General features: G+C 52.2%; 1 protein-coding gene across 2 annotated transcripts; it reads right to left on the bottom strand.

Annotated features, from left to right (window-relative positions):
* MGAT3 (beta-1,4-mannosyl-glycoprotein 4-beta-N-acetylglucosaminyltransferase) lies at window positions 1–23,841 on the bottom strand. Of its 2 annotated transcripts, none has more exons than XM_042792412.1 (2): window positions 23,628–23,841; window positions 1–6,800 (listed from the first exon to the last, which is right to left on the bottom strand). In XM_042792412.1, the coding sequence occupies exon 2, from the start codon at window positions 6,797–6,799 to the stop codon at window positions 5,291–5,293; it is 1,509 nt and encodes a 502-aa protein (XP_042648346.1). In that variant the 5' UTR covers window position 6,800; window positions 23,628–23,841; the 3' UTR covers window positions 1–5,290. The 2 variants fall into 2 exon arrangements, with proteins under 2 accessions (XP_042648346.1, XP_032852660.1); XM_032996769.2 differs by lacking the exon at window positions 23,628–23,841 and adding an exon at window positions 8,946–13,441.
* Window positions 23,842–24,656: the final 815 nt, after the last annotated feature.

Genomic DNA, 24,656 nt, shown 5'->3' with positions numbered 1-24,656 from the left:
TTTCCTTTCATACTTTGTAAATTTTTTTTATTTTTATTATTATCTCATCCTTTTAAGCATCCCTTTAAGGGTGAAATGAAATCCAACCATTTACAGAGAAAATGATTTCAGAATGTACACTTGATTTATCCTTACAAAAAGTTCATTATTACTTGCTGTTTATAAATTACAGAGTGGAAAGGAGCTTTGCAGACGCTCTTATTTTCTCTCTTTTTTTTTTTTTTTTTTTCCCTCTTTTATTTTAGGCAAGTCCACGCATTCTTTTGCCAAAGCAGGGTATTCTGGGATCAGCCCAGGGGCAACACCACCAGTAGGTCCAGGTGGACCCCAGGCTCGGAAGTGCTGCTGGACCACCTCCAGGATGATACTGCATCATCATCCACACAGGAAGGAAAAAAACAGTGGTTTGAATTCTTAGTCTCAGAGTATTTCAGATCCCTTCTTAATCCATTATCTGTAGTCCCCAAAGCTTTAAATGTCAGTGTATTGCATTAGAAACAGCTCTCCTTTCTCGGTGCTGGATCCAAGCCCCTGCCTGCCACCCCCTTACCTCCAGCTCCCCCTCTCTTTCCATAATAAGAGCAAGTTTGTCCAATGTCTCAGAAATCAGAAGGGAGGTTTTTCGGGGCCGGGGGGAGGGGGAGAACACAACGATGGAAGGATTCAGGATCCATTCTCCCACTCGCTCCCCTCCTTTCTCACCAAGGTCTGAGGTCAGTGAAGCCCGGACAAGCCATCCCTTCCCTCTTCACCACCAGTGTTCACTAATGGGACCAGGAGTGACCCTGGACATATTTCTTCACAGTGCAGAGGCATAGCAGCCACGGAGATTGCTGGCAGGAGCCTAGAGACAGGGAGAGCCTGGGGGACGTTTGGGAGGGGAAAAGACACTACCATCCCACAAGGATCCACCAAGGGAGGGGTGGAAGGGAACAAATACCCATTTTGCAATGACACTCTCCCTCCATCCTGACTCGTACACTGCCTGGAGGCCACAGGGTCCCCTCATTTACCTGTCACAGACACATGAAGAGCAGGCTGGCCCGAGCTGCACGACAGCAAACTCCTCAGCAGGACGCAGGAATCGGAGGAAGCAACAGCGAGATTGGACTTGAGCGTGTCATCCTTCATACCAACCACACAGGCACAAAACCACCCCATCTTTTCTGTCCATCACTTGGGTACAGCATTACCCGCGGTCCTCCGGAGCGGCAAAGACAGCTGACCTGCCCTGTTCTCTCTGCTTTAGCAAGTTCACTGGCTGCAGATTCAAAGCCCGTATCCTTTCCTTCACATGGGGCAAAGGAGGAAGATGAGTTCCCCAGGCCAAAGCCATGCATGAACACACAATCCTTTTAGGTGGGAAGCACAAAGAAAGGCAAGACCAGAGATGGGCAGACAGGAGAAAAGCAGGGCTTGCGGATGCCACACACTGCTCCACCTACTACCTGGCCCTCCTTTACACCAACCAATTGGAAGGTGAAAAGGTTTTGGGGAAGAAAAAGCAGAGCTGAAGAGGGCTGAAGGGAAAGGGTGGCGATGCTTTCCTTCCCTCCACCGGAGGGATTTGCTCCCAGAGAAGCAGCGGGCTCGTGGCTTCGCTGCTCGTGACTACGACAACCAACACTGGGCTGTGGTGGTCTGATCCCAGTCCCAGCCCAGGGGCAGGACGGTGTTTTTCAGTCCTTCCCTTCTCAAACCTCAGGACCTGTTTCAGACAAGATCAAGGAGCCTCATCGCTCGCCTCAGAGTTCAGCATTGGGAAATCAGGATCTGACACAAACCTGCCTCTTCCTTTGCCTCTCTGACCACCCCACACCCCTCCATGCTTTTGGGTTCTCTCTTGGGGAGGTTGTCTGGGATGGTGGCTGTCCCCTCTCTCCACTGGCCACAGAGGTCCTGGTACAACAGTACAGGCAAGGCTGGACAGAGGCCAAGCCACCACCTTGGGAAATCACTGTGCAAAAGTCAGCTTGCTAGTCCACACCCCCTCAAGGGACAAGAAGGAAGATTTTTAACGACAAGCGCTCTCACTCTCTAAGGATAATAAACACAGGGTTAGCCAGACAAATCAGACAGAAACATTGACTGGTTTGGCCTTAAATCAAATAATGTTTAAATGATTCTTGAAAGAGAAACAAAAAAGAATGCATTTTATCTGTAAATTCCCTTCCTCCCACCACAACAGAAGCCTGTTTTAAATTTAATTTCCTAAGAATAAGGAAGTGAGTAAGTCCAGGAGGAGGATAGGGCCAGAGTCCTGCGAAAGAGCCCCAGTGCTGCTATGCCAGCAGGACTTTCTCCTCCTGCCCAAGGGAGGGAGAGCTGGAAAATGGAGTAAATAATGGAGGAGAGGGGAGAAAAGGCAACAAGCTGTGCTTCAGGAATAGGAGATCCAGATATTGCAGCTGTGAGCTCATCTGAAACTCTCAAGAGACAAGGGCCATACCTCAGTGATGAAAATGCGACTTGCAGTGCACTAAAAATCCCCAAGGATGCCCGTGCATGGGAAGGGCTGCTATCAGGGGAGAGGCTGCTCCCACTGTAGAAGATAACATGGTACAGCCCCAACATGCATGCACTTTAGCTTCACAGGGTTCTGGTGCTGCCGAAGCACCCATGCAAAGACTGATTTCTTTTTCTCTCCTGTCTTGAGGAAGGCCTGGCACTGGGCTTGTGTTGTTACTGAGATAAGGCAGAGCAAAAGGTCTGAGAGTAGATCTCGGATTCCCTTCCAAAAGTAAAAATAAGAAATAGCTTCTTCCTTCCATATTTTTCTGCTACCAAATCACATGAGGTAACACACCTACTCTTCTACAGCTGCCACTGGGGAAAACATGTTCCCCTTGTGCTGCAGCCTCAGTGCTGCTGCTCTCATCTTACTCAACACAGGCTCCTCCTTTCTCAGCTGGGTCCCCATTTCTCTAGAATCCCTCTGTGCTCAAGACCTCCACACAGCTGCTTGGCACAAGGACCCCGTGACTGTGACAAGCCTCCCTCCTGCTGTGTCAAGAAGTCTGGACTTAGAAGAGCCACAGCTTCCCTTTGAGGGAAGACCATTCTGCCTACCAAAGTTTCTCCCCACACTCAGTTCCCAAAGGGGCTTTTCTACCTGTGGGGAAGACAGAAGTGAGAACGGTGATTTTAAAAACGAATAAAAACAGCATGCAAAAGAGGGTCCTTCGGTTCTTCTAAGCAGGTATTATGGCACATGAGATGTGGAAGAAGCTAGGATTAACTCCATCTCAGTTTGACCAGAAAAAGAAATTCATCTTCATTCTGTTCCAGCCTCAGTCTTATTAGGCAATCGAGTTATTTTTGTTGATGTTTTTCAATTCTCTAGAGAGGGGAATAGGAGGGAAAAAGAGAGAGAAGCAGAGATGGGAATGAGGCACAAGGGTGGGAGTGGGCTGGGCAACACAGGAATATGGAGCTTTGATGGAGTTAATGGCAATGGAAACCTTCCTGCTTCAGCACAGCTGGCCTGATGTCAGGGTCACTCTTCCTTGTGACAGCATTTTCCTCCTCCTCTATATGATCCTCACTTCTTCGCTTGGAACACGAGCCAGTCTTTCCACCGCAAGGCTAACAGGGGAAGTTCCTCATGTTTTTCACCCTCTGCCCGCTACAGCCCAGGCTCCAGGCATCCCCATCAAGCCATCTCTTAGGTTGGGAAGGGTGGAGACGTGGATCTACCTCCTCAGTGAGCTGAACCAATCCAGTACAACGACCAGCCAGATCCCAACTACCCATCACTGGCAAACTCCGAGCAGACACTGGCCCCATCAGCTGCAGCTAGCGTCCTCCTAGATCCCTTCTCCTCTGCACGGTCTTGTCTGCATGGCCCAGGCTGCATGCGTGGGCTGCACACGTTCTCCGGATTGCATGATTGTCCCAAAACAGTCTCTTGACCCCAGGGGAAGTCTGCCCATGGCCCGTTTCTCCATGAGCTCCCTCACACCTTAAGAGCAGACAGCTGGATCCTGTGCTTTGACAGGCTTTGTGTTTCCCCACAACACCCGTTGCTGACTCAGAGCTTTGCCCTTCTCTCCTTTTTACCCCACGGCAAGAAGGAATAGCCAGCACACATAAGCAGCAACCCTGCAACAAGCACAGCCCACAGAGTTACGAGAGGCAGCTGGAGAGGCACCCAACAGTCCCACTTGTGTAGCACTGCTATGCAGAACAAATGCTCTCCCTGCCCCTCTCCTATGAATTTCCCGAGAAGTCATCCATGCCAAGACAGAGATCACAGCTTCTGGATCCCACCATTTCCTGAAAATACACACACCCAAACCCAAATATGTCCCCTTCCCCCCCAGTACTGGTAACGAACGCCCACGTGCATACCAAAACCATGCATGTTAGCACTCATGCACATAGGAAACCATGCACTTGTAAACATATACTCCCACCATCTGATTAAGTCCCCTGCAGCTTATCCCAGCCCCAACAGAAGCATATACTGCAGGGAAGATGTTTCAGCTTCTGTGGGCCAAGCCAGTGCAGTGTTGCGGGGGTAGGGGTGAAAAAGGAGTTTAAAGAAAATAAAATTAAAAAAAAAAAAAATCATCTTTCTCCTCTGCTTCCCATCTGCCTGCTCCGGGTCTGGTAGAGCATCAGGCAAAGACAGAGCCCAGGACAGATGCCTTAAGCCTGCGGGAGGAGGCTGCATCTTGGGGAGAACACCTTGGAAGCAAAGGATTTCCCTTCCCCAAAATACTCTTTGAATAGAGAGGTATACAAAAAAATAAACGCATACTGAGACGCTTTCGCACATTCACTCATCCAAAAAATGCCTGTGACACACATCTGCACACATGACCACTCGCATCAGTTTGTGCCTGCTGACTCACACGTTCACTGAACAGCCCAGGCTCACATCTGTGCTTGCTCCGATCCACAAAGGACGAGGGTGGACAGGAACAGCTGCCCTCTCCCCATGGGACCCTCCCAGCCTCCCCCAGGGGAAAACCTGCCAGCTGGCTGCAGAGATTCTGTCCAGCCAGCAGGAGAGGTCCGGGAGATGCAGGAATGTCTTTATGCTCCTGCCACAGTAGGTCGCCAATATCTCTCCTCCTCCCGCCCATCACACAACTGAGGAATTTGTGTCCCAGGGTCACCCGGGGATGAAGGGAAGAAGAGAAGGAAGGGAGAGAGGACAGAGACCCCAGAGAAATGGCACACCCCACCCAGAACAAAAAAAAAACAAAAAAAGGAGCAGAAGAAAACACCCGACTTTTTCCCTTTGTTGTGAAGCTCTGATTTCCCACGCAAGCCCTGGTGGCCTTCACCCAGCACCCTCCGCTTTTCGGTAGGGGTTCTCCAACAAGTAGCGGAACCGCTGGTAGTTCTTGAGCAGGTACTTGGGAGCGTACATCTGCTCTTTGGGGTCGGCAGGGGGATACTCCTGCGTAGTACCATCAAACCAGCCACCAGTCCGGATCAGCTCCCGGATATAATTGAGGTCTCGTTTATCCTCATAGTCACCCCAGCGGGGGAAGTCCCCGTTCTGGGCCGACACCAGTTTGAAGTAGATCCCCTCTGGGGTGAAACACCAGGAGCAGTGCCAGCCAGCAAAGTGGAGGGGACTGCCCAGTGACCACTGCACCAGGATGTGTCCTGTGCTGTTCTCGTACTGCCGAAAGCCAGGCATGGTGTAGTACTCACGGCGCCGCAGACGGATCCCATCAGTAGCATAGACAGCCTGAAGCATCCCCATGGTGCAGCCTGAGACCACCTCCAAGGTGCCTGGTTGCTTCCAGAAGAAGCCGTAGAGCGACTTGCGCATGTGAAAGGCGAAGGGCTCCGTCCAACCATCGTAGAGCTTGAGGAAGAGCACGCCGTCGCGGGCCGGGATCTCATCAGCGTCATCGATGATGAAGACGTCATCCGGGCGCAAGTTGCGGAGGCGAGAGATGCCATCTCGGGTGAGAAAGGTGCGCAGGTAATCGTCAGCAATCCAGCCATCCTGGCGGCCGCCGGGGGGGAAGTGGTCCAGGAAGACGTAGAGCAGCTTGTGACGGATGTAGTCGAAGGAGCCATTGAGGAGCATCTCGCGGAACTTGAGGGGCCGTGGCTCTCCATAGGCTGTGAAGTTCGACTCGCACACCACGAAGGCGTCCACCACGTCTCCCAGCTCGTGGAAACGGACGTCCAGCAGGTCAAACTCATGGTTGACGTTGATGGCGTTGATGACCCGCCGGGGGATCTCCCGCGGCACCAGGCGGTCCTTGGTGGGCAGGTTGGAGTACTGGACCACCGTGGGGACCCCGCAGCTGGGGCCGTGCCAGCCCGGCAAGCACACGCACTCCACCCACTTGCGTCGCTTGGTCCCGCTGGCACTCAGCGGCTTGCGAGCTGGCCGCCCCGAGGCCGCGCCATCCGCCCGCTCCTCCGCCCGCCCTCCCGCGGGTGGCTTCTCCAACACCTTGGTGCCTGGTTTAAAGCAAACGCCGCCGGCTTTGGTACGGACAAAATACTCTGTTGTGTCTTCCGGCAGCACGAACTCAACTTTGTGCAGCTCTTCGCTGGCTCTGCTGGGAGGCAGGGGCTGGAGCAAGGGGGAGTGGGAATACAAGGGTGTGCGGAGGAACTCTGCACCCCCTGGCTCAGGGCTGACCTGAGGTGTGACAGGGGCATTGTTCCAGAAGAAGCTGGAGACAAGGTTGGGACTAAGCGAAGCCAGCTCCCGGGGGAAGGTGACATAGGAAAGGGCCTTGAGGAAGTGCAAGAAGGAGATGAGGCAGAGACCAGCCATGCAGAGAGTCAGAAAGAGCTTATGGCGTCTCATCTTCATCCTGTGGAAAAGCCATGAAAAGGAAAGTCACATTCAATAGTTACTGAGGTGCAAAAAGCTTATCACTGGTAGAAAGACAGGTTGGGGTGGCAGAAACCTGGCTCAAATCCAGCATGCATCTTTTGAGACTTGAATCCAAGAACTACTTCCCCCACCCCCTGCCATCTTCAGTGGGTCTTTTGCCTCGACTGAGTTACACCAAGCTGAACCTCTTCTAGATCAATCAGTCCTATGCACTCACAAGGACAAGAAAGTCACAGGCGACAGGGTAGGAAGACAGGAAATCCAGAGTAACAGGAACTCACCGCACTTGAGAGATTTATCCCTATTCATTGATGGAAACAAAATGAACCCAGGCTTCCTCGGGCCCTACATCGCCAGAGGGCTGGGGGAAGACGAAGAGGGCAGGAGGGATGAGACAGAGTAGGGGGTACACGGTTGAAACGTGACCGGTGTAAGAGAGGCAGTTTTAAAGGACTGAGATCATTAGCCAGGCTGCCAGAGCCAGGAACACACCTACGCTCCCCAGATCTTTTCAGTGTTTGCTCAACACACGCCCTAAAAACCACCCTTGTTCCTAGGAAATGCTACCCAAGTTCACATGGGAGAACAGGGGGAAAAAAAAAAAAGAAAAGTTTCTGTTACTTTTACTCTTCTCCCATCCTTCTCAAGTTCACTGTATCTCCAAATGCTGCCCTTTGCTTTTGCTTTCCGTAGACCAGTTGTTGAGGTTTCTTTGGATCTGGATCAAGGTGGCTAAAATAAATGCCTAGCTGACTCCACTGGTAATACTGTGCCAACACGATGGATCCATGTCAGGCCAGCTGTGTGGAGCCCTTCCCTCCAAACAACATGAAATATTGCCTTCATCCTCTCCTTACACCACATCCCCTCCTCCAGCCCAGGCAGGGAGCACAGAGGTGCTGTCAGGCAGAGAAGTGATTGAAGACTACAATACATAAAAAGGACAAAAAAAAAAAAAAAAAAAAAAGGAAGGAAAGAAAAACTAATCTCATGCAATGCTTTGCCAAGGAAAAGGAGAAAAGGAACTCACCTTCTGCTGTTTAGGGAAGGGAAAGTTGAGGCAAAGGTGGTCAGGGGAACAAGGTCACCCAAGAGCCCTTTGCAACACAGAAGCTGTCCTCTCCTTCCCGGATCATAAAACCTTCTGTGCAGTGGCAGGCGAAGAGGCAGAGGACCCCTCCGAGCCCCACAGATCCAACGTGCACCGCTGTGCCCCCTCCCACACCACACTCCCCCATGGCAGCTCTTCACCTTGGCACCGTCCCCCCCCCCCTTCCAGGGCCAAAGTTCCCGAGAGGCACCACACACCCCATGCCATCACTTATAAACCCTCCGCCCGGTGTGCAGTGGTGCTGGCAACGCCTTCGCAGGAGGCGGTCCTCCCTCCTCTGGGGCAAGGGGTGGCTGTCCCACGTCCCATGCCACCAGCCCCACGCAGGGGCTGTCCTGCTCCCCCATTCCAGGGCACCTCACAGCCGATGTGTCCCAGTGTGGGAGCAGAAGGAAGAAGCACCCAGCCTGCTCCCACCACCTCAGAGGGTATTAAATAAAATACAGCAAAGCGTGTTTACTGATTAACCTGGAGAGAATTTAATACTGAAGTGAAAAGCCATAAAGCATTTAGACAGATGGCAACTGCCCAAAGGAAAACATATCTGGCTCTCTGCAGATGGCTCCGATACGGACTTTGGTAAAGGGGTTGTCTGCAGTTATACCTTACAGCTCAGCAACAAGCATTTTTGGACCCTTTGCAGTTAGTGAGAACCACCATCCACCGATGCCATCCCCCATGCTTGTGCAGCAGGGTCAGGACCCCCATGTCAAGCTCTGAAGGGGGGCACTGCGAGCTTGAAGCTCTTGGAAAAGTTACAGCATTCCCATGGGAAGGAAAAAAATAAAAAGAAGGGAAAAAAAAAAAAGAAAAAGAGAGATAGTTTGATCCTATATGTTAATGTTTATTACAGTTTTTGGTATACTTTGACATAAGACAGGTCAGCGAAGGTGCAGAGTTCTGGCTTTGTGCACCCCAAGGAGGTCATCTTGTCAGTCAGGCTGGGAAGAAAGAAGTGGCAGCTCTCCTCAGGGGGCCATGCCAAGGCAGACCCTCACCTCCTGCACCTACCTGTCATGGCTCCACAGCCTGACCCCAGCGACCAGCTGGTGGGAGGTCATCTCTGCGGTCGCCCAGCCACGAAGGGCCTGGATCTTCTCCTGTTCAAAACCATAAAGGACCATCTTGGGGCTTGCTGTCCAGCTTTCTTCATGGGGTCAAAACAAGGGGCTGTAGAAACCCCCAAGAGCATCTCATTGTGTCCAGGATATTAATTTTTCTTTTTTCCTTAAGGCTCTGTTAATGGCTTGGTGGAGTAGCGAGATCACCTGCAAGGTAGAGGAGTATCCAGTGCCTTTTCCTTGCGTGTCACCAGTTTTTGCTCTGTCTTGAAGTGTGGGGAAGGGAAAGGCACAAGGAAGCTTGAAAACACTAAATTAGCAGTGACTGGCCGTCAGGAGAAAATGTCCCTCGCTAGTAAATTAGTACAACTTTCTCCAGTCAGGTGTCCTGCATTTTCTCCAAGGCATTACCTCCAGACATCAGGTCACTCTCTCGGATACCAAAACCTGGGTGAGATGAACAGCTGGCTTGCTCCAGTAAGGCAATCCCAATGGCTGCCAGGTAACGCTGGTTTCACCCCATTTCCTGCAGAACACAAATGCACAGGCAGCCCAGGACAGAGGGCAGGTGCTGAAGGAGTCACACAAGGCACACCTCCATCCTCTTCCCAGATGGCTGTGATGCTCCTCATGCCACAGTAAATTCCCAGACAAAAGGTTGTAACTGTCGACATTCAACAAACTGCTTCATTATCTGGGATATGGTATGCCATGTCAACATAGCAGGACACGTGGTTTTAGGAAGCAAAGCATATTTTTCCCACTTGACATTTGCATACATCAGTACCTGTCAGGCTCGGGACACGGCTCTGCAGCTCTTCACCGACTGGCAAAACTCTGCCCATGCAGGGCTGCGCTGCCTCCCTGTTACCGGGCTGGCGTGCACAGCCCTCCCCTCCCCTGCAGCTCTGCCAAAGCCAGCTGGCCCTGCAGTACCCTCTGCTGTTTCGCTGCTGACATGTCCCAGGAGGCAATTTTCACTGCCGCGCTGCCTTTGTCAGGGAGTAGGAACACGAACCCATTTCGTATTCCCTCCTACAAGGAGGGAAGCAAAGCAGCAAGCTGCGTCCTCTTCAAAACCTCGTCTCTGAGAACCCACCTCCATCCTCACATGCCAGGGATTCCTCCGCTGGGGAGTGGCAAGAGCTCGTGCACCCTTGGGTGGGCTGAGATGCTAAAAACCATCAGTCACATATCCCTTCCCATATCCTCTGATCAGCGCTGCAGTGACAGATGTGTCTTTGAGTGGTAGCTAGCTGGAGACAAAGGCCAGCAGGGGAGGCAGATGTTATTACCCACCTTCTCCGTCCAGTACACGTACGTGTGGCGGAAATGAGAAAGGAGGTACCAGTCAGGGAGACATCTCAGCTTGTCATAAAAGAGTCCAGCCGCTCTGTCACAAAGCAGCCATCAGTTACCAGGAACACAGAAAACAGCAAGAAGAGATATTTCCCTTCTGACAATTTTGAGTGAGGAGGGGGGGGAAAAAAAAAAAGCCAACTTGATCTCAGGGAGAGTGATCAAGTTGCTGTCAGGTTAAAAACAACAGTAAGAAGAGCTTTAATGCTCAAGTAAAAGAAAAAGCCAGGAGTATGGCCAGTCAGCTCCATTAAGACAAAGCTCTTTAGGGAACACGCAGTTATAAACCGCTTCAGCAACGTTCAGTCTCAGCAAGACAGGCTGAAAGCTTCTTTTTGTAAGGGATCCCTTTGATATTTTCTTGCTTGAAGTTATGCCTCTACCATGCAGAGGAAGGGCTTTCAGTGAAAGAGGAAAGCTAGAAGTGGTATGCATGAGTTATCCTCAGGCACCTGTTACCGTTTTACTTTGCCATTATATCAAGTGACCAGTTGATTTATACCACCCTGAAATCATATCCTGATTTTTCAAGGAGCCAGAGAAAAAGATATGTACCACTAAGAGCTGGCAGTTCACCAGTCCTAATGTTCTCTCCTGGAGGACACTGGCAAGAGGCCATGCAACAGGCCACTGAATGCATGATACCCCACACTCCATCTTGTTAGGGCCCAGGACTGCTGACTCCCTAGACCTCTCCCATGGTTACAGGAGAAAAGCTGCTGTGAAAGACAAGTCAGAGTAGAAGCTTCTGTTTTTCCCGATACAGAGAAGCTCATCTCCTCTGTCTAAAGTTATCCCATAACACCCATGCAGTAACATATTTGCCCATCACTCAGACACTTCAACACAAAACAACAATTCAAATTAGAATCGCTTTCACATGGCAGATTAAAACTCAGCATGACTTCCATCCCCCACTCCACACTGAGGCCCTAACTCTCTGTCTGCTCCAGCTTAGACACAAACGAACAGGCTCCACACTTTTGAAGTACTAGGTCTACCTGCCATCCACAGGGCACAGGAATCACAACATGCATTGGGGTCATAATACCTCAAAACACTCTAAAACCTCATTACTTTTGTCCTTTAAACACCCAAAGTAGTAAGGAGAAACTATAAAACCTACTATTTGTCTACAGCTAAAGTGTGACTAGCTCAGGGACAGCAGGACTGTGCTTTGCTTAAGTATAAGAAGAGAAGATTATCTACAAAGCTGGATAGCAGGGAAAGTGGAGAGAAGCAGGATGTACCAGACTGTAGCTAGGGCTCAGCACTTCTCTCACGTGAAGGATGCCATGGTGTTTTCAGGGACTGCAAGCTAGGATGATGTCAGCAGGAATTTCTGGCAGAGTCACAGTACAAGGTGGTTTGAATGCAAGAAGGTCCATATCTGCTTCCGTTCATGTTTCAAGGATAGAATACGATATTCTTCCATGACCTTGCATCAAGAGCTGCTGCCCACAGCGCTAATGCAAAACAGCAATACCTCATGCTATGCGTTTCCTTTGCAGATTTGAGACAACTGACCACAAGGTGCCAAATGAGCTGCTGCCAGCACAACCAGCTGGAGCTAGCCATCCAGTAAGTAAGGTCAGGCTAAGGGAGAGTGAGGCTCCGTCCTAAGCATCTTCCCTCCCTTCCAACAGGGATGTAAGCAGAGATATAAGGTGACCACTCTCAACAGGGTGCCACCACAGCATCCATTTGACTTCCAGAGCTGCCATTCACACACCATTAATGGGTGTCATCAAGCCAGGAAGAAAACTGGATGCAGAAAAAAAGCTCCGGACAGCTGAAGGGTGAATCTACACAAGGCTAAGGTGAGGCTGGCCAGGGAAGGGTAAGAGCACAGCTGAGAAACAAAGGCATTGCCTTCCCCTTCTTGGTGAAGGCAGACACATGATGTACATCAGATCAACCACAAGCCTCCAGACTGTGTGCAAGGTCTTGCTAGGCCTCAGCTGACCAGTAGCATCTGTAGTCAAAAAGAAAACAGGTGTCTTCTATGCACTCTTGTAGGAACCAAAGTGCTTCCGTGACAGTAGCTAAAATCTGCTGCATACAGAAATTAAGATGGACACAGTACAAAGCCTCCAGGTTTTGAAGTACTGTGGCTGCTCACCTCCTTCAACTCCTGGAAGCACAGTAACCTTTGGACTCCACACTTTCCATGGGCTTTCACTGCTTCAACTGTTCTCACGTGTCTTGTCCTGCTCTTTGGTGGGCTAAGCCTTACTTATTTTAGATGCCACATCTCCAGCCACATAGAGATAGCTGTACACTCTGGGACAAAGCAGTTCTTAACCCTCCATACAGAGCACACGGGACCTGTAGATAAAGTGGTCTTTGTTGACAAGATTTTGGCTCAAGACTGATCTTTCAGAAGTCAGCAGAATAGACCAGCATCCAAACACCTTCAGAGTCCATTATAAAACCCTCCTCTCGAACAGATTGTTCTTACTGTAACTACCATAATACTAATAGCAGCATAATTATATAAATCCCCAGCCCCCGGTTTAAAAGAAGATCTGCTCAGAGAAGACTAAAAAACTCTACTGAAATCCAGTAAGGGCCTATGAGACACCAATTTAATTTTAGCCAAGAAATACTTGGACATCACAAGAGTACAGTACTGCATGCTAAAGAAAACTTCAAGCTGGATTTCCAACTTCATTGGAAACGATGAAATATTCTTCTCAGTATCTTTCAGCCATAGTGGGATCCCTTGTAAGTAATCTCCTCTCTCCAGCTAAAGCCAGTCTCACCATAGGTCTTTCCATGGTTCCAGAGATACCTCAGCACACTCTGATCCTTCAGACACTCTCAGAAGCCAGTTTTCATTTCTTAGCATCACCAGTCTAAGTGCTTTTTCTGCTAAAGGAGAAGCAGCACTTCTAACCTCTCCTTCACTTGTGCCTGATATCCTGGAAGGACTCTTCCTCAACCCTGCTTGCTGCCTCCTCAAAACATCTGGTTCCACGAAGACTGCTGGGATGGCCCTGGAGATTGCATCACCACTTGGCTCCAAGACTGGGTCTCTCAGGACATCAGGGGGTGAGCTGAGGCATTGCTCATTGGACTCTAGTACACACACACACACCCCCCCAAGGATGCAAGGCCTTTCTCCCAGCCAAACTACAGTACTGCTGCTGCTCACTGCTTCAAGTGCAGCAATTACAGCAGTGCAAAATGGAGCTGGCTAGTTCTTTTGCTTCTTGACTTTTGGTATCTTACAGGGAAGGAGTGCTCCATCATGAAATGAGGAATATGAAACAGAAAAGGGACAAACCTACACAAAAAAGCAACTTATGTCCTCAGACAGGCCACGGGGTAATCAAAGTAGTATGCAAGAACTCCCGGCGAGTCTTGGTGTCTTGCAGAGAGGGACAGGACAAAACCATTTTGTACGAGGATAAAAGAAAATCATGCTTTCAGAGACCTCAAGTGAGTCATGTGGTAACACAGGTTGCTGTCTCATAGGTTCCCTCCCCTCACTCACCACCTTCACAGCTCACCACCCCTCAGTTGTCGGTTGTATGAATTCAAGTTGTCAATTGTATGAAAGTCTGCTCTGTAAAGCCAAATCAGCGGCAGATCTAGCTGAGCTAAAAATAAACTTCAAGAGAAGTGCCTAGGCATGGGAACAAGCAGCTGACCAGAAGAAACTTTCTAAGTTATTCCACCAGTCCACTTCTCACCAAAACTGTGGTATCATGTAGACACATCCTCAGACACTCAAATTTACAGGACTTTTTATAAAAGAGTTGTTCATCTAACCAAAGCACCAGTGAAGCCCCCGTTCAACTACCATGAGCTTGCTAACTCCTCCCAGCAGCATCACGGAAGGATCACATCTCAAGTAGGGATCTGGAAGAGGCAGCAGCAGGGTGACTGCTTTCAAAGCAGATCCTGGCAGGCAGTCCACATAGGCCAAGCAAGGGGAGTACAAGTCACAAACCCTGAGCACAACACCAAGATGAGCAGTCAAGCTTACCCCCAGAGTTGAGGGCCCGTAGGCGAAGAGCACATGCCAGACCATGCACATAAACCCTGCGCAAAGGAAAGCAGGAGAGTTTCTGGGGACCATGGAACAGCCCGAGCAACAGTGAGATGCAGGTTGAACAGCCCAGAGGAAGGTGAGGTGGGTGCCCCGTGGGCCCAGAGCGAGGCAGTTAAAGAAGGAAGGCAGGAAGCAAGCAGCACTCGATGCCATGGTGATGGGTAGAGTGCAGAGACGGGCAGAAACCACGTTGCCTCCAGCTATTTTTGAAGCGGGTAGCAGTTGTTTGTGCATCCCCGGGATAAAAGCTCTCCAAGACAGACCGAGAAGGGGAGTAATTAAACCCCAAGAAGACAATAAATAAAGAGAGGGCATGGAACAGCAGCAAGATCCTAGCAGCCACGGAGAAGAGCTGGCCCTCCATCCCCGCCCTCCTTCCTCCCCCATCCATCACCAACCACTTGGGGTTTGGCAGTGTGCTCACTTTCCCACAGTAGCCGATCTATTACTGTTTGGAAGAGCATTCCCGGCCTCTTCCTTCCCCTCCTCCCCTTCTTTCAGGCCACAGGGGTCCCGCTTGGCAGCCCCCCGATCCCCCTCTTCTCTGAATGTCTGGTGACCAGCCAATCCCATGCAAAGAGCATTAACCCCTCTTCACTGGGAACAGCCAGAGAAACCTGACTCCATGCTGAGAGGTTTCTCTAGGGTGTCTCTCCCTCCTTCTCTCCTCCCCATCCCTGACCTACCACCCCCCCTTGTTCTCTTGCCTCTTTCCCTTTTCCTTTTATTTCTCAAAAACTGACTCCAGCCCTGGGAGTGTCGCGTCTTCCCGAGAATGTTACATGAACCCATGGGAATTTTTCTTGGACCAAGAACAGACCCTTATTTATTTGTCTCTTCTGCCTTTATTCTTCATTTCCTCTTTCAAGACTTAGGCAAGACCCCGACACAGTGCTGCCCAGATCCCCTGCTGCCACTTCACTTTGTTATTATTTTCGGAAATAAAGCGCTGATAGGCAGAGAGCTTTTCAATGCCTTGGCCCAAGGCAGAAGTGAATCAGCCTGGACTCCAACCTCTGGGGTGGACAAAGGGCACTGGCTCGGGGGCTCTGCAGAGCACTTCAGGCTCTGGCTTGCAGAGACAACCCCCTGCTTATGTAATCCTTCTGATTGCAGCATCGCAGCCCCTCGGATTAAATCCACAAGAATCAAATCTTCAGTAATGGCTCTATGCCGGTAACAGGCATATGGTGCCACGAAAAGGGGCAGTTTCCCAGAATGAAATCAAAAGCCTCCTAATGCACTTAACTCAGGGTCACATAAATCTCTCTTCTGCCTCCCACAGACGGCTGGATCTTGTTTACAGGCACTGCAGCAGGCCTGGGTCTCAACAATATGTTTACTTCTTCTGTACAAACATTCCCTTTCACTAAGCAAAGCAGTACCCTGATCTCCAGATTAAACCAACCGGAAAGAACTTGGAGCAAGTCTATGGGAAAAGGAGATAGCTAGTCATCATCAGTGAAATCAAATGTCATCCTGAACATCACACAGGTTTTGGGACCATTTGTCTTCACATTATTCCCTTAGATGGCCTTATTTCTTGAGAAGGATGAGGAAGAATTTTGCATTTAGCCAGCTGCCGACATCCCTGACAAGAGGTAAAACCATTCGATGAAAGACTGGGTTTTGTTTCAGGCTAAAGAAGCAGAGAACCAGGCCAGGGTCAGGTAGGACAGCACAGCTTGTCCAAGGGACATCTGTGATTGTCTGGCCAACTCTTCCCCAAATGCAAAAGCCACAAACTGACACTGTGCAGATAAAAATGGGGAAGCTGAGCATTTCTGCTCAACAGTACAGTAGACAGAGCAGTTTACTGCCACAATCACTTGATTACAGGCCAAGTTCCTTTCCCTCGCCACATTCAGCCTTTTCCCTTCCCTTTTAGGTCTTCAGTAACACAAACATTTATATTGAACTCTGAGAAGTCAGCTGCCACATCCAGGTCGGAAAGGAAGGAGAGGAGGAAGGCAAAACTAATGTGTAAGCACACCATGAAAACATGGTGAATGAGAAGGACACGCAATGCAGAGGGGGAAGCCACGGTCATTTTGATGTTGCTGGGGTGAGCGCTCAGCCTGCCCAGCTCATCTTCACAACGCTCCTCTGCTGCAAGAGCCTGTAAAAAACTGCACCAGACTCCCTCTGCCCTCAACTGCTTGCTCTTCAGGGTTTAATCACTGAGTAATTCTGGGAATTTCAGCTGCACAGTTTGATGCTCAACCAGCTGATCTTGCAAGTCTTCAGGTCCTGATGATCTCTCGTAAAGTCCAATGGACCATGCCATGCCAAAGCTAAAAAACAATTTGGCAGGACAAGATGGGACTTCAAAAGAAAAAAATGCTGTCAAGTACCTGTATATTTTAGAGAGCTGTCCCAATGATGTCTGCCTCAGATCCATAGCACAGCACTGTAATTAAGTCAGGGACCAAATCCAAGCACCAGATTCACTGTCTCCAGTTGACACCATCTCTTTACTGCAAATACAAGGCTCCAAACTCAGGAACCTCTTGTACAGCCTCAAGCCACTGAGATGTTCCACAGTACCATAACACCTGAGTGATGCGGAAACCAGAACTGGATTTTCAGGGCAGTTCAGCAGCACAGAGGCACATGAGAACAAACACGGGCAGAAAGGAAACCCACAGCACTTCCTCATCACTAAGTGATAGACTCTGGATGCCTGACAAACTCCCCTTCCCTCCCCCCCAGCGCTCGAGGGAAGCGAGAAGACTCTGTTCCAGAGCACAACTGCACTATAAATAATTCAAGAGACTGCTAAATTATGCAAAAGCAATCCCATCATCCCCCTGGCCAAGCTGAATGCAGGTGTGGTCAACCCTTGCTCCAAAAGTTGCTGCTAGATAGGGATTTCGAGGCCACTGAGGCTCTGTGACAGTAGCATGTATCAGAGCACGACAGCTACTTGCTAAGAGCCAGGCCTGCACCAAACAACAGCACGTATTTAGGGTATTTGGGGACACGGGGCTGATGGGGAAACAGCAATTCCTTTAACCCACCTCTTCACCAGAGACCTCACATGGCCCTGGGAGAAAAAAAAAAAAAAAAAAAAACCAACATGCAATTCACGTCCCCTTCAAAAGTGAAGCTGCTTGGTATATCTTGCCTCCATCAGCTGTGGCTAGCTGGCGAGAGCTGCAGCTGTACGGCACTGGCACAGCGAGGCAGGGAGGAGAAGGCTGCTGGGGCAGGTGGGAAGGAGAAAAGGAAACGGGAAAAAAACTCTGGAGGCAGTAAAGAAGGAACAGTATTCCCAGCACAAATAACATATGGGGAAGCCCGAGTTGAAAGCAGAGAGAATACTGCCTCCCTGAATATCAGGGCCACTGAGGTTTCCCTCGGCAATGGGGCCATTAAGCAACAGCGCGCAGCTCGCGCTGATCGCTCCAGGGCACTGTTCTCCTGATTTACCCTGCCCTTTGCTCTGCCTCAGAGCTGGCCCTCACGCTACAAGCTCCAGGAAAACAGGACTTCCTCGTACACAGCAAGCACTATCCGCTCTCAGCCCCTGTGCTGGCAAACGCTTCTTCTGAAGCCCTAACCTCTCCCCGCTCCCGCTGCCTCCAAGATCTGTCCGTGCAGGCCTCCATCCTCCTCCTCCTCCTCACTGCCCACCCAGAAGCATTTGTGCCGGAGGAAGGAGAAATTGAAAGCGCTACCATAGCCCTCTCTTCAGCCTCAACACAGCCAGCTTAAAATCTCAGGGCTCGAGCTTACCTTCCCCCTTCTTTCTTAAAGGGCTCAGCATCTAGGAGAGAGACTCTCTTTCATGTCTCTCTGCCATGCTTTCTCTCTTGCTTTCTGTTCAGTTCCAGTATCTGCACGCCAAAACAGGGGATCCTAACGCAGATAAAGTCAGCGTAGCAGATACCTGTGTTTAGATCACAGGTTTCACAGTTGCTGAAGCCGTTATGCAGCGGGTCTAATTTGCATTAGTCTTTCGGTATGCTTCAAATCTGCTTGCTGCAGCTGCAGTGTCATGCAAGACACATGCAGCAATATCCCGAGGTAAAAATTACCCCAAAGCCTTAAAGAGATAACAGTCTGATTCTGCTTACTAACCCTAGCCCAACCTGTACGATTTCCACACCGAGAGGAGAACGGCACTCCAAGGGAAATGCAGCAGGGAGCTGGGGTTATAAATCAGGCAGCAGATCAAGAAGGAGGCGGTACCTGTGGTGAAAAGGGCAGCGGGATCCAAGCAGTGACTAGCAAGGTATCGATAACCTCTGGCTCTGCACCCGCACCCAGCCATTCTCCGGGATTTCCAAGACAGCCACGGCGAAGCACGTATGGAAGGTGTTGCACTTCAGTTACTGCTCTCCTGCTGAGCCTCTACATGTGCCACTGGGCACATCACAGCCTCGCTCCCTGCCTCAGTTTCCCTGGGTGGGAAACGGGAGAGACACTCTTCTACTCCAGGTAAGGGGCTTGCCTAATTAACAGAAGCTTAATGGGTTGCTTCAGGGCCCTTGGAGAGAAACCGTGTCATAAAATGCAAGACACAGATGATCCTCAGTGAGTTGCCCCCCACTGCTCCTCTCCCTCCGGACAGACACATCCACGTCTCCTGCTGCTTGCAGCTTGTGCATTATAGGCTGAAAGACTGCTGGCAGAGCTCAGTCTGGTCATACCCCACAGCCATGGCCGATTTTTTGTAAAAAAAAAAAAAAAAAAAATCCTATTTAGGCACAGGCCTGGGCACTCCCCTAGCTGGGGAAACAGGGAACATTAACTGAGCTCATCAAGTTGCCTATTCAACGTGTGGGGGGGTTCTCAGCATGAAAGGCCAAGGGCCCCACAGCAAGCAGCTCAGGTAGCTTTTGCTATCCTAAAGCAGGGAATAATCACTTCCTAAATCATGGCTCAAGAACAAGCCCTCACTTTTTGTAAGGCTTCTTCCCTCAGCCTGCCTGATGAAAGCTCAGAGTGCAGTGCTGCACTCCCTTTCACCCATCAGCTCTACCATGCAAGTTTCTGAGCTCAAAAATATGCCTGCCCTGTTCCAGGCATTCAGAGGTTTGATGAGCAGGAGGTACCTGTTGTGCTTCAGGAGGAGTTTGAGTGAAGTAAAGGGTTCACGCTGCAGGGAGTGCAAAGGAGTCAAAAAAAGGAAAGTAAAGAAATCATGTTTCTGCCTTCCCAAGAGCTGCAGCCAGAGTCCATTTCGCATGGAGCAGTTTTATGCACCCTACACTGCTGCTCCAGCGCACAGCATCTCTTCCCACCTCCTCCAGGAAAAGGGGGAACTCGGCAGCTCTGTGACTGCAACTCTGCCCTGGCCCCTGGGACAAGCAGCTGGTCCTGGCACCCGGCACAGCATTGCTACTGTGGCACAGCCCTGACCCGCACGGTCCAGTCCTAGAAACACACTCACCTAACTCTATCAAAAGCACCCCAAATCTGACCCGGCCCTGCCCAAAATCCCAGGCTTGCCCTCTCCACACAGCTCTGCCAAGGCTCCCCAAGGCCACTCTGCAGCAAGGACCTGACAGCACAGTCTGTGTGTGTACTGCGGGTACGTCACTGTTTTTCCAAGAACATCCAGGATTGGGAACAGTGTGCATTCCCCACGTCCCCTTGCATTGCACTGCCCCATGTGTCCACCTTCCCCAAAGTTCAGGTCCCACTGCAGTGCTTCACTGTAGTACCACAAGATGCCATCCTGTCATCAGGACAAATGCAGTGCAGCCTGACCTTTTGTTGCAGAACTAATGGGTGACAGTGACATTAGTGAAAAGCAGGTGGGGACAACTAGCCACACTCTTGTACTTCTACAGTCAAGGGTGATGACATGAACCAGCCCTTTGAGCCACCTTGCACTGACCTAAAGATGTGAAGATGTCTCTTGTGCCAGTCAGTACCCCCTCTGCCTTCCTCTCTGCCAGAGTTATTGTCAGCTGTACCAGCCTTCGTTAGCACCACCTCCTCCAGCTACATCCCACTGATTGGGTCACAGATTCCAACAATGTACAAAGGGCTCATTTCAGAGCAACTAACCCCACCTAAAACCTAATCAGCCCTTAGGAATGAATGCTGGCCTGCTTTGCCCCATCTATCCATCACCAAATTCCCCCACTTCCTTCCTCTATGATCCAATGTGGGGGCGGGGGGGGGGGGGAAGATGTCAATTCGTGATAGCAGGTGCACCTTAAAGATGCTATTCTCAAGACAGGAGGAAGCTCAGACAGAGCAAGCTGAAAACTCAGCTATGAACCCTGCCACAAGACAGAGTTTATCTCTGCTTGTTGACAGGTCAAAGCAAGTGAGGGACAGAGAGAAATTTGTCTGCCCGAAGGTGTCCTTCACGCACTGAACATGCACAATAACATCTACGCGCACTGTCCTGAACAACTGCTGTACCCATGACTGCTTGTACATACCACATTCATTGCGGGCATAAACTCCACAAAAGCGCATGTGTTCCATGGTCAGCGCACCCGGCAGGACCTGGGTGTGTTGCTACATGCACCCAGCAAACACTCACCCACGTCTGTCACGCAAGCATCCCTTAAAGACATGCAATAAGCACATTACACCCATCTGGCAGGCCACAAAGTCACACTGTACTGAACCAGTTGCGCGTGGGAGAAGAAAGGTAAACACGAGGCGTATGAGAAACGCATGAGCACACAAACTTCATAGGTACGCTCCCCAGGCAAACTCACCGAGTCTCTCTGTGCTTGCTGCCGTGCCTGGCCTAGGGTAAGCAGGCTCCGTGCCTACAGAACAGCCCCAGCGACCCCACCAGACCAGCTCTCCCCGTCTCATGTTGGGCACAAGTCCTCTAGATAAATGCTTACAGTTGTGAGCATCCCCTCAAGCTAACATCCGTGCAAATACACTGTTTTCCACCACCTCCTTGCCACGCAGCATCTTTTTTTCCAGTCTTACCGGCGTTTGTGGGGAGGGAGGGAGGCAGTTAGGAGCTCAGTCCCTGAACCAAGTTTGAAAATGATCCCCCCACATTCCAGGCACCTCCGATGGAAACGAGCCTCAGCAGCACCTGGGACCAAAGGTGTGCCAGCACAAAAGGCAGTGCTGGGCCACCACATTAGGAGCAAGGCAATAAAACTCACCTGCAGCTAGCCAGAATCCCTCCCTTCTCCTAAGGATATAATTGCCCTGTCCAGAGCATTAATAAACAAGCTCTGCAGGTATAACTGAGAGTCCTCACATGGAGGGAATGTTACACCTTGCAGTGGATTTCTTACCACTACTGCAAAAATCACCTGAGGGTGTAGAGCAGCTATAAATCTTCGAGGGACTTTTATGACATGCAGCAGCAGAGTCGCAGCTTCACTCCTCTTCTGCAGTTTGCAATGGCTTTCATTCAAAGCTTGCTTTATAACACTACAGGGAGGCTGGAGTCTCCCCACAAACAGCTCAAAGGACTGCTCTTGTCTCACCCCAGCTTGGACGACAAGCTCCCAGCGCTACTACCAAGGCTGAAAAACCATCACAGGAGCCACAGCTGTGTTTAACAAGGGCTTTGGAGCCTAGAAGCGTGCTGGAGGGTGGGGAGCTCACTGTTCCCCACCCGCCCCAAAATGGCTTTCTGCAGGTCAAGCAATGGCAGATCCTGTTTTATTTCAGCTCTTCTCAGAGGAGCTGGCAGCAACCACGCTTCAGCAACAGGGACCTGCCAATGCTTCCTAAATCACAAGCTCCAGGGGGATTTGAACACCACGTCTGCAGGTGGGATCTGTAAAGCATGAGAACCACCCTTTGGGGAGGGGGACTGAAAAGTTCCTGCTGACTCACACCCTGCTGCAGTGGGGGAAGACAGGGGGCAGGAGTAGGTGGGAATCTGAAATTCCATTTGCACAGGGCTGGGGGCTCCTGGTGACTCGTCATACTTGTTAGCAGTGGTGCCACTGAGTGTTTTCACGGGCTTGAACTTCCCACTCAAGGGGAGGGATTTGGAGTTAACCAGAGGGTCATTCTTTGGGAGGGGAGGTGCTCAGCACCCACTCCGTGTGCTGGAAACAGGGCAGGCTCTCTTCTGACCGAAGCTCTGCCCTAGGGTAGCAGGAGAGATGCAAGAGCCCAGCTTCAGCTCTGGGGAAAAAGGCAGGGCTCCCGAGCAACCCAGGCGTGGCTCACGGAAACGCAACCTGCGGAAATCCCCTGGAGAAAAATCATGGGCTGAAGCACCGAGAGGAGCCTCTCGCCATCCCGCTCTGTGCTCCCTCCCTTGCCGAGCTGCCTGAGGAAGTCCAGAGCTGCAGCAGATGCCGTGTTCCCCATCACCCTTGTCACGCTCACCCGGGGAGCGAAAAATCTCACAAGGACAGAGCTACACCAGCCTGTGCCACTCTAGCAGAACGTACAGCTATGTCCAACCCCCCCAATGACCTGACAGCCCTCATACGAGTGGGGGGGGGGGGGGGGGGGGGGGGGGAGAACTTGGGTGCCCAAATCCCTTTGCAGCCAGCCCCCAACGGGGGGATTGTAGCAATCTGACGTGGAGACAGAGAGAGCAGGGGGAGAGGGGACGTTTGATGATGATCATACACATATATTTGTATGTATGTTTTCCCTCCCACGCACGCACTCCTGTTACTCCTTCTCGCTTGCTGCAGGCTTGGCACGCATCCCCAGCCCGTGCCCTCCTCGCAAGCCGATCCCACGGGCGGCAGATGGGCCTGAGCTGCAGTGCCCCGGCCGGAGGGTGCCTCCATCCCCGGCGAGCCCGCATCTGCGGGGCCGGCAGCATCGCCTCCCTCCTCCCCAGCGCCGATGCTCCCTAGCAGGGGATGCCGGGATTATGGGGGGGGGGGGGGGGGGGGGGCGTGTTGTGTGTGTGTGGGGGGGAAGAGAATAAAAAAATAACACTAATATAAATAAATAAGGAGCGGGGAGGTGGGGGAAGCCTCTCCAGCAGCGCCCGCAGGGGATGACGCCGCATCCCCGGGTCGAGGCACAACTTGCAGGTGGCGGCAGCGGGGGAGGGCGGGCGGGGGGGGAGTGGACAGGACACACACACACACACACACACACACACACACACACACACACACACACACGGACCGAGGGGGGTCCCGCCGCCGCTGCCCGCAGCGCCCACCGCCCCGGGGCGGCTCCAGCGGGGAGCGCGGGGCCGCGCTGCACTCCCACCCCCCCCCCTCACCCCCCCCACCCCCGAAGCCGCCCCCCCCCCCCCCCGCCGCCCCCCCCTCACTCACTCACCCCCGGCCGGCGCAGCGTCGGTGCCCCCCGGGCCCCCGGCGGGGCGAGGCTGCCGCTCGCCCCCGGCCCGCCCGCCGACCCCCGGCATGGCTCGGCGCCGGCCGCGGCGAGGCGAGGCGAGCCTACAGCCCCCCGCCGCCCTTCCTCCTCCTCCTCCTCCTCCTCCTCCTCCTCGGAGCGGCCCGGCAGCTCCTCCCGGCCGCGGGGAAGGATGCGATGCGATGCGGAGCCGAGCCCCGCCAGCACGGCGGGCAGGGCTGCAGCAGCCCCTTTTGTGCCGCCCTCCCCGCCTGTCTCCTCCCCCGACGCGCCCGCCCGCCCCCCCCGGGCCGCCGCCGCTCCCCCCCCCCCCCCCAACCCCGGGGCACGGCCCGGCCGCCCCCCCCCGCCTCCCCGCACAAAGGAGCGCCCGTGAAGTGGGTGGGGGGGGGGGGGGGAACGGGACGGCGGTCGGTGGCAAGGCCGGGGGGGGGTGTGGGGGGGGTGTGGGATATCGAGCGGGCTGCGGTAGCGAGTGCCGGGCCAGGCGGTGCCCCCCAAGGATGCTGCGGTGCCCCCCAAGGATGCTGCGGTGCCCCCCAAGGATGCTGCGGTGCCGCCCCGCGACAGAGCCGGCCCCCACCGCCGGCGCTCAGCATCCCTCCCCGTGGCCCGGCGGGCAGGGGGGGGGGGGAGGGCAGGGGCGTTCGTCGTTTGGCGGGAGCGGGGGGGGGGGGGGGGGGGGAGGCGAGGCGAGGCGGAGATGTGCGAGCCACCTTGCCCAGCGACATCCAGGAAGTTTTGCTGCGGTGCCAGAAGCAGAACCTGCGTCTGCTGACTCTCCATCCTGTGCCCCAACCGCAAAAGCTGCCTTTTCTCAGTATTCAACTTTTCCCTGCCTTCTTCCACATCAGGCCCATCTTTGGAAAGGAAAACAAAGCCAAGCCAAACCAAAACAACCCCCCCCCAGGCCAAACGGCACTGCTACAAACATGCTGAGACGAAAAGCGTTGGACCTCACCCCTTGAGGCCAGGAGCTAACAAGAGGTC

The sequence above is a fragment of the Tyto alba genome, unplaced genomic scaffold (genome assembly GCF_018691265.1).
Source record: "Tyto alba isolate M040663 unplaced genomic scaffold, T.alba_DEE_v4.0 Super-Scaffold_2, whole genome shotgun sequence".
NCBI lineage: Eukaryota > Metazoa > Chordata > Aves > Strigiformes > Tytonidae > Tyto > Tyto alba.
The sequence above is the reverse complement of the archived record's forward strand: the minus strand, read 5'-3'. Positions and strand labels throughout refer to the sequence as shown.

What these genes read in the sequence shown, in the direction of transcription:
- MGAT3 (XM_032996769.2), bottom strand. Translation starts at nt 9,058, where the DNA reads ATGGTCCTTTATGGTTTTGAACAGGAGAAGATCCAGGCCCTTCGTGGC. An exon ending in AGGCTGTGGAGCCATGACAG is followed by an intron (nt 6,801 to 8,945) that starts GTAGGTGCAGGA and finishes GCTTTTCCACAG; the next exon opens with GATGAAGATGAGACGCCATA.